This window comes from Synchiropus splendidus, chromosome 1 (genome assembly GCF_027744825.2).
Source record: "Synchiropus splendidus isolate RoL2022-P1 chromosome 1, RoL_Sspl_1.0, whole genome shotgun sequence".
Taxonomy (NCBI): Eukaryota; Metazoa; Chordata; class Actinopteri; order Syngnathiformes; family Callionymidae; genus Synchiropus; species Synchiropus splendidus.
In genome coordinates this window covers 8,482,878-8,496,133 of record NC_071334.1, presented here as the reverse complement: position 1 = coordinate 8,496,133, position 13,256 = coordinate 8,482,878, and the positions used below count along the sequence as shown (strand labels likewise).

At 41.5% G+C, this 13,256-nt stretch overlaps 1 protein-coding gene across 1 annotated transcript in view; it reads right to left on the bottom strand.

The window, feature by feature from the left end:
• kdm4b (lysine (K)-specific demethylase 4B) overlaps window positions 1-13,234 on the bottom strand; it is a 28,410-nt gene extending 15,176 nt beyond the window's left edge. The window contains exons 1-7 of the mRNA XM_053869534.1: window positions 12,927-13,234; window positions 11,746-12,186; window positions 11,263-11,438; window positions 9,653-9,767; window positions 9,321-9,514; window positions 4,829-4,878; window positions 1,985-2,088 (exon numbers count right to left, since the gene is read on the bottom strand). Of these exons, the coding sequence (XP_053725509.1) occupies window positions 1,985-2,088; window positions 4,829-4,878; window positions 9,321-9,514; window positions 9,653-9,767; window positions 11,263-11,438; window positions 11,746-12,165 (1,059 nt within the window). The 5' untranslated portion in view covers window positions 12,166-12,186; window positions 12,927-13,234. The remainder of the gene's footprint in view (window positions 1-1,984; window positions 2,089-4,828; window positions 4,879-9,320; window positions 9,515-9,652; window positions 9,768-11,262; window positions 11,439-11,745; window positions 12,187-12,926) is intronic.
• Window positions 13,235-13,256: the final 22 nt, after the last annotated feature.

Below are 13,256 nucleotides of genomic sequence, written 5' to 3'. Positions count from 1 at the left end.
TGTAGTGAGGTTTTCCCAAATGTATGTATGAGCAGCTGAACTCGTAGTCGTCGTACGCAATGGAAATGACTGAACGGTATAGGATACAAACATGTCACATTTGGGCGTAAAAGCTACAGTGTGACAGACAGGAGTAACTTCAAGAAACTTTTCTGACTGGTGAGCTGAAGTATTTCATCCCAACACGACTGCTACTGGAGCAGCAGAGAGTCTTCCCACGAGTCTGATTTTTCTGACATTTTTTTAAGAATCTGACAAGTTAAGCACATTCTCTTTTTTAATGTGTTGCCCTGAAACTTAAACCTTTTCATGCCTTGCTGCATTTTCACACTTTCTTTGTGAAGCCTGGATCCAGGCAATCAAGAGACACATCAAACCCAGAGAGGTGACAGGAAGGAGGGTAGAAACAGTGGAAGGGGGTTGATGAAGGGAAGTAAACTTCCTCAACTAAGGCGGTGGTTCAGATATCAAACGTCACTTTTTGCTCTGTGCAAGAGTGCACAGAGACAATTTTATTTTTGCACATGAATGAGGAGCTGTACTGTAGGGGAATAAGAAGTAATACTTTGGATGAGATAATGACATCCTGAGGCACCAGTGAGCTGCAGAGATGAACAGGATGGAGGGGAAATCCACTGCTGACAGTCGAGAACTTTCTTCTGCCCTCAGACAGGAAAGTGAGTGCAGCCTACTTGGAGACATTTTGAAAGGTGAAAACAGCTGCTTATATTTAACTGAGTGGATGAGTCTTCCAAAAGATAGTTGATATTAACCTAGCCCTCGCTGGCTTCAAAACAAGGTGTAATATAGCAGCATGTCGTGCAGTTTGTCATTAGCACAGAGCCAGTTTCATCCTTCAACTCCTCTGCTCTCATTGGATGAGGGATTCCATGTGACCGTACCCTCCCTTCACAAGGTAACAGAATGAGTCGACCTTTTTCAAGGTGATGGGATCCATGAAAGTGGAAACATTGTTCAACCCATTCATACTCAATACGTACATAGAACTGTAGCTATTCATAACTTCAACTGCAACACTATGTGCACATGAGCACAATGTCAATATATTATGCTATTGGAGTGCTGGTGTGTTACTATATGGTGAAGCAACGTTTACACAGGTCACTGGGTACATTAGGGCATTTTGATAAAACTGTGGGTGCCTTCATACTTCCTAGACATGACAACTGACGTGCTGACCTACTGGTCAGCGGACAAACAAATGACTCGCGTCCACGTGGTGCAGCAAACAGGCTTGGAATTCAAATTAATTGAGTTCCGTATTTTGAGCAGTGGCACCGGTCAAGTTGGAGACAAGAGGGTCATTCATGGAGGAAATCAAACATAAAACATAAAGTGCATCTGGTGAATTTTCCAAATAAAGTTCTACTCGTAGACAGAATTTGATTATACTCTTTGTGTGCCAACATGACAGAAGAGCTGGCGACACCTGCACCAAGCAGAAAGAAGCTTTCACTCGATACTTGACACCAGTGATGTTGTCTTGGTGACACAGGCTGTACCCCCACTCAAAAAAAAAGCATGAGGATACATAACACATTTTTCGAGAGTTTGGTACAGGGACGGAATGTTCCATAAACACATAAGGGAAAAGCATTGTATTGAGGACATTAACGTAAATGATACATCAAAATCCAAATTAACAATGCTAGATACACATCACGTGAAGAAGTCGGCAAACAGACCGACGTGAGTCGGACTTGTGAAGTAACCTCTTACTGGGGCACTGTGTTCTTCAAATATGTCAATGATCCTGTGCTATCGAGTGAGCCAAACTGGATGAGGCGGACAGAAACCCAAGCCGGTGATAGTTACCGGAGCAGTGCTGCCCAAATTGTGGCAAACCACAACCGGATTTGGTGTGAGCCTGAGGTCATAGGATCCTCTTCGTAGTGTGAATAAAAGCATCCGACTAATAAATGGATAATGTTCATTATAGTTCAAAACATGAGCTGCTACTCACTCTGTCGAAGGGAATCCCATACTTCTTCAGGATGGATGGCGAAATCAGAGTCATCTTATGGCGGAGGAAAGCATCACAGCCCTGAGAACTGCCAGGGAAGAAACCTTTCAAAGACAAAACAAGAAGCTCAGTCAAACACATCAGACGAATGCAGCATTTCAATACACCAGCAGTTGCTATTTACAATGTAATTTTGACTGAAATGTAAATGTATCATGTTTTTATCTTTTCTGTACTCGCTGTACTCCGGGACAGATTCATAGAAAATCACAACTTTGACATCCATAATTCTGCATCTGAGGATTACTCACTTAAACAATTTGACATTTAAGCTCTCACTTTATCCTTAAACAAAGATTCATGCTGCATGGGGACACAGGCGACTTTCCAGCATAATCAAAAGGCGTTACTTCTTCCCCATCACTCGTTCCACAACTGTTAAGTGCCTTTACCCTGAGCAGCCCCAGGATAGGGGGCCATCAGAGCCTCTGCACAGTTAAACTTTAATGTGACAGACAGTGTAATTGGCAGACGTGTCATCCCTCGTTTTCACTGCATTGTTTCAGCCCCTGCTCCACCCGACAAAGACAGTGAGAGCAGGAGAGTGGGTTTCGCTTCTTTCATCGCCTGCCTGCTTGTTGAAGCTGATAAAGGTGAATGATGTGCAGACAGAAGCGTGGTATTAATCCCCATTAAAATGCAGCCTTATCCGCCAGTTCTCAGTGGGGCAGTATTAACTTAAAGGCTTCCCTCTGTCCTTTTGAGTTAAAAATTAAGCTCCACTCCCATCCTTGCTCCCCACACTTTCACCCACATGAGAAACACATGTCTGGAATAATGAGACGATGAAGAGAGGGTGAACAATAGCTGCCATCACACCAAATGTTTTGGAGAAGAGTTTCTAAACGATTGCTGTCCCAGACCCAAAATGGAATTCCTACTGCACTCATAACTGTCTTTTTAAAACCCAATAAACAGTGCGGCGCCAGTTCAAACAATGGCTTTGATAGGTCAGTGGGTGCTTGTTAAATAATGTTGGCGTGGTTTCTTCCACCTGCCAGCTGCCATGAGAAAAGGACAGACCTGTGCAGGACCATAACACAGGTGTGACCATAAAGGAGACAAATGGGCAGTATAATTGGATTTCAAATATAATAATTAAAAATAAAGATGGTCATACGCCATGACTTGTGAAAGTATTGCCTTTTCCTTTTTGACTTATTTTTAATCCCTCTTCTTCTTCCTGCTCTTCTCCCAAACCAAAGTACAAGAAACTCTTCATTATAATTCAATGCAGTTTATCCAAAAATAAACTCAGTATTTACAATGAATGGATCACTATGCTTTTACTGGTGTTAACACCAGACTATGTTAAAGTTTACATCAGGGCTATTAACTTTCTGTTTTACTTTCTATCAATAGTATTTCCATACAACAAATGAAAGCACCAACTGTGACATTTCAAACAGGAAATAACTCACACTTACAGACACCAAAACTATGGAAGCTGCTGGGCAAAAAAAGATCAGATCTTATGCAATTTCAGACAGTATGGAGCATTTGTAAATGAATGAATAACAAGGGAGTTAGCTAAGGGCACGACACGTGTTTCAGACTAGACTAGACTAGACTAGACTAGACTAGACTAGACTGGACTGGACTGGAATAGACTGGACTAGACTGAACCAACGCCTGCCACACTCCCTCCCATGACATCAACTGATGTAGCATTTCAACGTCAGAAAGTGGGAGAATCGTCACCAGCCCGAGTACGAAAACCAAGATGGCTTCCCCCAAAAGCTAACAGGAAGTGGAAGGTTTGGACCAAGGATATAGACCAAATGAAAAGAATAGATTCCACGAATGTGTGTTCCCTTTTCATCTGGCGGGTTTTGCAGTTGCTAGCAGAGTTAGATCCAGACAAGGAAGGTGTGAGAATAGCTTTCGATGTTGGTGGTAACAAGAACGCAGCATAATTGACACTTCAATCTTAAAGGAAATGAGTCGGCTAATACTTCCAGGAACTACATCAGTGCACCCGTGAGCATATATTCCACTGTTATGCAGATGTACCAAAAGAGTCATGCTACTCCTTAAGCATGCACAACATGCACTCACCATCTGTTGGTATAGCTTACAACGCCACCCTTAGGCCTGGCATGTGTCCTACATCGCCTCCCCTTTAATACCCCATAGCTATATAAACTATTCTCTTCTTAAATCACCATGAATTAATCACAAAAAAGGTGTAATGAAGTGGATCTTGGTGAAAAGGCTGGGCTTATGGCTGGTCTGCGCCTCATTTAACTGTTAATGGATGTTCTTTCACAATGAAACTCTCACAACATGTTTAGAAAAAATGCTGACCAAGGCTGTTCCCAGTAGTTACAGGAAAGAGGAGCTCTAAACTTGTTGTTTGAAACAGAGGACCCCTCAGGAACTGGCAGATAATTAAAAATGGAAGATGGGGTTGCAATTGGTACGAGCAGGAATAACTGAACAGAACAGAATGTCTGCCACTGGTGCCGTAAAACACAGTTGCCTTTGCTTAGATTTGTGGTGCATTTCACTCATTATAGAAGAAGCAAAAAATGAATTTAAAACATGTATGTAGACCCTAGACTAAATAGCACATACCAGTGTCATACATTTTACCACAAAACTGGAGGAAATATGTTAACAGTCACACTATCGATTAGCAAGCATATATTAGCATACATAAAATACTTATTCACATGTGCATTGGCAGCACGGAGTATATTACAAAACAAGACAATAATTCCTGATTATGGTCAATATTAATTCCCAATCTTGAGCTTCATGCAAAGCAATAAGGTTACTCACCTTTCGCCAGCCTCTCCAGTCTCTTCCCATGTTCAGGGGGGACACAGTACCTGCAAAAACAAGATGCTGTTTACTAAAGAAGGCAAGACCCATAAATATAAATGCAACCATCTTGATAATAAAAAAAAAAATCATCATTTTTCATTGACTTCCATTTTATGTTTGGTATTTATTTAAGGGGTGGATTTGAACACAAATATTCGTTGTTGTCGCTTGTTTGTGCTGTCGAAGAGCCGTGGGTCATAAATTGCCCAAACAGCTTTGTTCTTAACTAAAACGCAGTGACATCGAAAGCATAGAAAGATTTAACAGCCTTGAATATTAAAGAGTAAACAAAGATAAAGAGATGCCATCGCACAAGAACAATTAAGGGGACATACAAAACGAGCGTGCCTGCACTATAAAGCAGGGGAAAGTGAACCAGGAACATGGAGGGAGTGAAGCTGCAGGACTGGAGACACACTGCCACCTGCAGGTGAAACAACAGAACTTCCGGCATATAATAATATGAGGATATAATAATCGAATTTATCAACAGTCAGTTTTGCATGCTAACAAGGTCACAGAAACAATATTTAATGGACAACTTTGTTAACTAATGGGTGACAATAGAAACAGAAGGCAATGATATCAGCACGATCATTCTGCAGTGAACTAAAACACATAAAATAAATAATACTTTTCCACAATAAACACTAAACCATGGGTTTTGATAATGTATACTAGATGACTCTTCAATTGAACATGAGTGTAGAAAAAAGGGTGTCACATCACGTTCTTCAATTTTGCAGATGACCAAAGGGTTTGGACTCATGTGATGGCCATTTTAAATTACTCACAAAATTAAAGATTCTGGAACTTATTTCATCTTGACAGGAAAAAAAACAGTTGCAGTAAAGGTGAGCAGTGGTTTCGTGGATTATAAAAACACCATTGCCTCTGCGACAAGAACCACCGTTGGAGCTGGCGGCTTAACTATGCAGAGACTGGTGAGGTGGTAAATCAGCACTGCCTCTGCTGAACTGCGTGATTTGTTGAAATGTCTTTGAAGATATAAAAACAGAGCAAATTAATGGCGGTGCCCAATAAAACCCCAGTAATCACTCATTATTCTCTCAACTTTCTCTTTGCAGGAGCCTTAAAGGACACGGTGTCCATGGCAACACCACGTCTCTCACTGGGGGGCTTTGGCAGAAAGACAGACAAATCTAACAAGTCACATCAAATGAGAGCTCTGCTTTTACACCTCTCACACCTCGACATGCACAGGAGCCATTCTCTTGACAGGTGAAGTTGCCGTGTCACCGCAACGTGACAAACAATGCAACAGATGCTGGTGTGTTTGTTTTTCACCTCCAACAGATACGATTTTTACTTCACTTTTTGTCCTCTCACATCAAAACAGCTCCATAAACTCTTTACTGTCAGATCACAATCGAAGTGTTTAGACATTTCATTATGAGCAGATAAGAACGAAACATTCATAGCATTTCGAAAACATAAACTGAGATTAACTTTATAAGGGGATCTAAAGACTACTTTTACAGGCTTGATCTAGTGTTGCTTTCATTAACGAAAAACAAGGTGAGACGCGTCGAAGATGCCGGTCATGTTGACTAAGGAAAACCAGACTAAATGTGAAAATCAAATCAAATTTAAAAAAAATCAAAATCAAAACTATGATTAAATATCAGACACACGCTGTCACTCACAGCATGATTCAGAAGACGAGCCTGAAGTGCTCTCGCTAACAAATCTCACAAGATCAAACATCTTTAAACAAAGTGGAAACACTGAAACAAAAGAATGGCACATAACACATCAACGAGGTGGAGATCCTCATAAAAACTCCTGAAAGAAACATCACAATGACTGAGGACCGTTGCTCATGGAACTCAAGTCGTGCACCAGGCCAAACATATGAAAAGACGGAGAGCGTTGCGTGTGGATGGCTGCAGATTGGAGAGAAGTCTACTTCTCAAGGTTTTATTTATTGTCACCAAACTTTTCCTCTTGCATCAATGTTTCTCGATTGCATCTTGTCTGGCTGCATTCCGTGTTTGGATAATGAATATGAAAAGTAAAAATGGTTGTGTAATTGTGTTACCAGGTATAAGTTTGGCAAATTGAGTTCCTTTTAAAAAATGCTTGACTTCCAATAAACATTCTATTATTATTATTATTAGTAGTAGTAGTAGAAGTAGTTTTGAACAGCAAAGTACTCATGTTCATGCAAGAGATCAAGCAGGTTATTTATGACATTATTATTATTATTAATTCAACTAAAGATGGTGCCTGACATATTCTGTGACCAAAACAACTGCAGCCTGGGAGTGTGTCTTCGTCACGTTGAAAAGTTACTGCATCTGTGACATTCAAAGGATGGAGTGATCCAACAGAGAAACAGTGAAGCAGAGGGGGGAGTTTTGCCATTTACCGAAATGGCAACAATTAAAAAAAAGTTTTTAATCCAACCGTCAGCAGGTCCTTCTCTTCCTATAGTGTGTCTGATAAGCAACTTTAGTTCACTAAGCAACAGATGTGTTCCTGTTATTCAGTGACGTTTCTTTCAGAAATTTTCTGATGAAAACATGACGAAAATCACCACAATCATATCCACCTCCATGATGCTTTCACTTGACTTTTTGTTTAATCGCATGACATTTCATCTTTAAAAAGAGATCATTATTCTAAAGGTGGAAACCAAGAATAGCCATGAATGACTGAAAAAAAAAAGACTTTTTCTCGACTAATAGGCTAAAAACACGACACAAAAACTAGACTAAAACAGGCCACTTGATGCTATGATTAAAAGCAATAACTTTGCTGTTAGTTGTTGACAAGAAAACATTTCAGAGAATTCAGTGTATTTTCTGAGATCATTAAAGTAAATTACTTTATTAGAAACACAAATCAGTTACGTAGATCAGGAACTAGAATATATTGATGAAGTACTTCTGATTGGACTTTTCCAGAATGTGAAAACAGAGATCGGGTTTCAGGGAAAAAAGGGACAAATATGTATATCAATGTTAGAAAAGACAGGCAGTGGAGCAAGAAAACCAGTACCAAAAATTGATTCGGCAGTTAAAAGAAAGTGAAAACAGAGATCGGGTTTCAGGGAAAAAAGGGACAAATATGTAAAATATCAATGTTACAAAAGACAGGCAGTGGAGCAAGAAAACCAGTACCAAAAATTAATTCGGCAGTTAAAAGAGGTTAACTGGTGCAGAAGAGAAAAGCAAATATTGAGGCGCCAATGTCTCTACATGAAAAAGGGATGAGAGAGAAAGATGAATTTAAAATTGGGTCTATTTCAGGGCAGAAACAAGTCGGCTAAACTTCATAACACGTCACACAATTCACGTTTGTCAGCCTTCCTGTTCTCGGAGGTCAACCTTTCATCGGTTTGCAGAGTTGGTGATGTACGAGGACGCATTGATGACTGAGAGACAGACAATGACAAAATTATGAAGTGACGAATTGAGTGACAGGCAGTGAATATTTCATAGGTTTCGCGGCATGTGTCAGTTAAAGTACCTGCGGTGGCACACGACTTTGATGAAGAGCACAGTTGCAGGGTGAACCAAGTTCATTTCACAAACAGCTGCACTAAGAGAGCAATCCGGGGGGGGGGAGTGTGTGTATCAGCCTGTAATTATTCTATACACAAGTGAGAGAAATGGGCTCGTTTTAGCAGTTAAAAGTGAAGGTCGGACAGCTGAGCGAGCCGTGAGCAACAAGCCACAGAGGATCCATCAGAAGGTGAGGGTGAGGAAGATAAAGGAAGTGAACAGCGTGTGAAGAAATGACATGAGATCAAAGCCGAGTTGCTGTGTTTGTAGGATGGTTTAAAATCCTGTCTCTTTTTGTGTCTACGCCGTGCAACAGACATGGCCTGGGTGGTTTGGGTGTGGGATTGACACCAACATGAGACGCACACCATTCTGAGTCGTTCAGACATTAGAGGTGACGGCGGAACATTTGTTCTTTTGATTTATCTATTGACATGTAACAATGCTGTGTGCAGAATGAAAGGCCACCCAAGTCTTCCTTTGTATACAGACGCGTGCTTCCCACTTCCCTTATGAGAAAACCTGTCACAACTGACACAACCTCACATGGGGTGGTGGGTGTTATGGGGCGTAAAAAAAATAAAGAAATTCTGGTGTTATTTCGATGATTAAGGGAGCTGTTGTTTCCTCTTTTGGACTGCGAAATTCAACTGACAGTCCAGCTGGACTGAGTTCAAAACAACACACTTATTTTCATGCACATTATATTGCAAGCTTCTGGTTTTATGTGCCTCTTTTTTGTCTTAAAATAATGGCTCTTGTGAACAACTACTAGTATATATTGCTGTACTGTATCGCAATATATTGCAGTGTATCATATTGCCACGCCTGTATCGGATATGTATCGCCAGATACTGTACTTGCCAATACATAAACCAAATTCATACTTTATTTTGCATGATGAAAAGAGAGCTCACCAGGACTTGGACTGTCCAAAATGGAGATAGTTAATACTGTAGAGGTCCATGTCCTCCGTGTGCCAAGCAAATGTTGTCTTCCACATGCCAAAGTACAGGTACGGCGTGTTGACCCCCTCAATGACGATGCCACACTCCTGCTCCACCATATCTAGCAGAGTGTTTAAGCGGCCAACGTTCCACTCATGGACGCCCTGGAAAAGAGTTGAAAAACTGAGTGCCCTAGTAAGTATCAATTTTACCACTAGATGGTGCTGTGGGCCAATAGATGGCTCTAAATTTGTATAGTATGACAGAGGTCATCATCTAGACTGAAAAAAATGACGTCTTACTTCATCATAAATGGACCCACTGACATCAGCACCATAAATGGGAGACACAAACGTCAGGTTCTTCCAGTACTTCCTCTCCAGATCATCAAAGTCCTTGTGGCGTGGTGTACCATACCTGCCAACATCACACAACCGGTTACACTGTACACAGAGGCAATAACTAGAATATAAACCGTCATTTATTTCTTTGACCAGCTTTTATTGGCCGTGAGGGGCAACATAGGCAGATAAGTGACACCTTGGGGACACGTTCGTCTTAAGTACGTCATCATTATATTTAAAAATGCAGTCTAGTGTGAATATTCAATTATAATTATCCCACATGGACCCTTTCTGAAGAGTCAATACTCACAAAACAACCCAGTAAACAGGGAAGCACTACACTAAAACATTTTTGAGGAGATCTTTTTTTTGTACCGTAAATTCCGGACGATAAAGAGCACCGGAAAATTCAACGAGGTCTATAAGCTGCGGGTGTAGCGGTGCAGCCTATGCAGTAGAAAAGTCGTGAGGATCACTTCTGTTTTGAAAACAGTGTCCAGCATAGAGACTGAAACAAACTCGGCAATGTTCTGAACTTGAATCATGCCGCCAATAATTCGTCCCGGCACATTTGGAGCCTGTGATTTCACCAGTTTGAGAGGCTCAATGTTTTGGTGGCACGAAGCTTGTTTGGCCATAAAAATCTAGACATTAGCCACAGGGTTGAGACCGAGACAAAAGGTAGCAGCTTTTGTCCGGAAATGACATTCTCATCTAAGCAGCTTTACTTTGCAGCTATGTTTACTTACTTTTACTACATTTTGGATGATATGTACCCAACAACAAAAAAAAATGTTTTATTTTTGTCACCGTATTCAGTGAGATTTTGGCAAAATGTTCTTGTTTAACAGCGTTACATACGGGCACGAGCCAACAGATTAAAAGTCTATGCCCATTTTTAAAGGTCACTTTTTATACATTAAATATAAACAATATTAAGCAATGCCTTCTCATTGAAGGATTCTGACAGCAGAACAACAGCTTGCAAAATTTGCAAACTATCTGTGGGGTGAAACACCCAAGCACATTTGAACAGACCCAGATGGAATACGAGTGTTATCAGAAGGCTAATGCTGAGGCTAGCTGAAGCCCTCATTTTACTAATCGTGCCCATTTGCCTGAAATTTCCTTTCTGCCCCGTGGTTGATAGTGAGTGCCACTATAGCTTGACTGTGGTGGATGATAAAAGGGCTGCCTATCTGGTAACGAGGCAGGAACACATTGGAATTCAACAACTGACAGTGAAAGTAAAAAACATTTGAGGCTTATTTTAAATGGAGTTTACATTTTCAACGTGCATTTTCTAAAATGTGTTTCATATTGAGCATGTCCATGTTGCCCTGTATTAAGGCACCCTTAAGTTACGTTTCATATTTGATACCATTTCACTTGCCGGTATTAAAAAGACATTTATATTTAATGCATTTCCCCTTTTATTGTTAATGTTTTTTTTCAATATATTGGTTTAATTCGTATAAACACATTAAATAAACAAGTTAAAAATGTATAGCAAGTATTACACCCAGCCATAAACACCTTTTCACCGGTGCAAATGTTCAGTGACTTACTTCTTGCTGTTAGCCAGCTTACGGTACTCGCTCACAGTCATGGACTTCTTCTGGATGTTGTACTGAGTGAAAAGCCCGGACTGGCCAGTCACCACCTGCATGATGGGAGCTGGGATGACCATGTCATCAATGGTCTCGTAACACTTTCGGGGCTTCCAGCCCTCTGGTGGGATGACCTAGTGGCAAACAAACAAATTACAATATATGGGGCAAGACTGTGCCTATTTAAAAGCATGTCATCTAGTTCTGTTCTGTATGCTGCCATTTTACATATTTATATATTCTTGCTTTAGAGTGAACTCTTCTCTAAATGTTTCTCATGGGGTGCAATCTACATATAAAAAACAATACTAAAAGACACTGTTTCAACCCAAACACACTGACAGTTACCTACTAAAATACCTTCAGTGTTGGGTACAATATGCAATACATTTTGCATTCAATACATTGGTTCGTAAATAAATGAAGCAGGGAAATCCTCACCTTTGCCAGGCCAGCACGGTGAGCTCCCTCACTCTCCATGTACACTATATACTTGGCAAAGTCCTTGAACTCCTCCATGGTGGGCCGAAAGGTCATGATCTTGCAACTGGGGTTCTTAGCGGCAGCAGGCGGAACAGGGGGGACCATAGATGTAGGGGGCAGATCACAACACGGAACATTGCCAGTGGCCATATTCGAGTTCATTGGCGGGGCTGTGTTGACAGCTGGTTCAGCATTGTGTTCAGATGTCAACGCTGCGAGTGTGGGAACAGGTACAGGCAGCTCTTGGGTAGAAACCTGGTCTACCAATCTGTTGTCATCGGATGTGGGCGCAGGGTTCACCCCTGCAACCTGGTCCGGCAATGAATCAGGGTTAGGGTGAGAAGCCAGCATCATGCTGAGGGACATGGCGGTCGCCATTGCGAAGAGTTGCAGGTGCGCCTGCAAAGAAAGTGACATTTAGAGGAAGGACAAGGGTAACCACAAAGAGCTGTCATTCAGACACGCTCACAACAAGATGTACATATGTGACAGCTAATGAAGACGTTACATTATTATTGTATTCATTATATTGTATTAATTGTAACATTAACGCTTGGATTTGCATCGCCCCGAACATCAAGCCAAAAGGCTCGGGACAGAATAAGAGACAGACTTGACCTCCCGGCTGCCTCGGTAAAAACCAAAACCAAAAACAGAGGCCTGCACTCCAAATGAACGCTGCACCTAACTGAAGCTAATACTAGGAGTGAACCATTTCCCATTTGAGGTTGTTTTCGAACGCGTGCAATACTTTGGCCTTGACATGATCTGGAGAATAAAGAACTCCGCAACATCGCAGGACCCACATGATAACAGCGTATCACTAGGACTTTAAAGTCCCGTAGAAATTGACAGCAAACACGATGCTAACATGATGACGGAAGCGAGCAGAATTGGAAGAATAAACAAACGGTCGCTCATTTGCAGCGCAAACCGAATGGTCGTTCTTCAGAACTCGTTTAACAAGACACAATTTCTCATGAGACTTTCTCGGACGTTAGCTAGCATTGGCTAACCTGCTGCTGCTACGTCCGTATCTGCAGCTCGAAAACACAAAACACCGCGACGACAGGCGTCGCGAATTCGACCCAAAACGAACTTTTAGACAATGGGAAGGTGATAGTGGGAGTCGACTTTACCTCCTGCAGCGACTGGTCACGCGATTTCCGTTTTATTCCGTGGATTTCCCTCAACTTGATGGGTTTTTTTCCAAGATCGATTTTCTTCTAGCATTAGCCAGGTCTAGGCTACGACTTGCCACGCCCACGTTGGGGAAACGGTGTCGTGATTGGTCCGGCGATTCTTGAACTATAGCTGTAATTCGTCCAAGGTCTTATTGACAGCCATCTCAGCGAACGAATAGTGACTTACTACAAGCACTTTCGGTTATATCCGGTTCTAGGGCTCGACTGACCTGGACGCACGTACGCTACACTCAGCAAGTCTTTGACGCGAGGAAGTGAGAATAA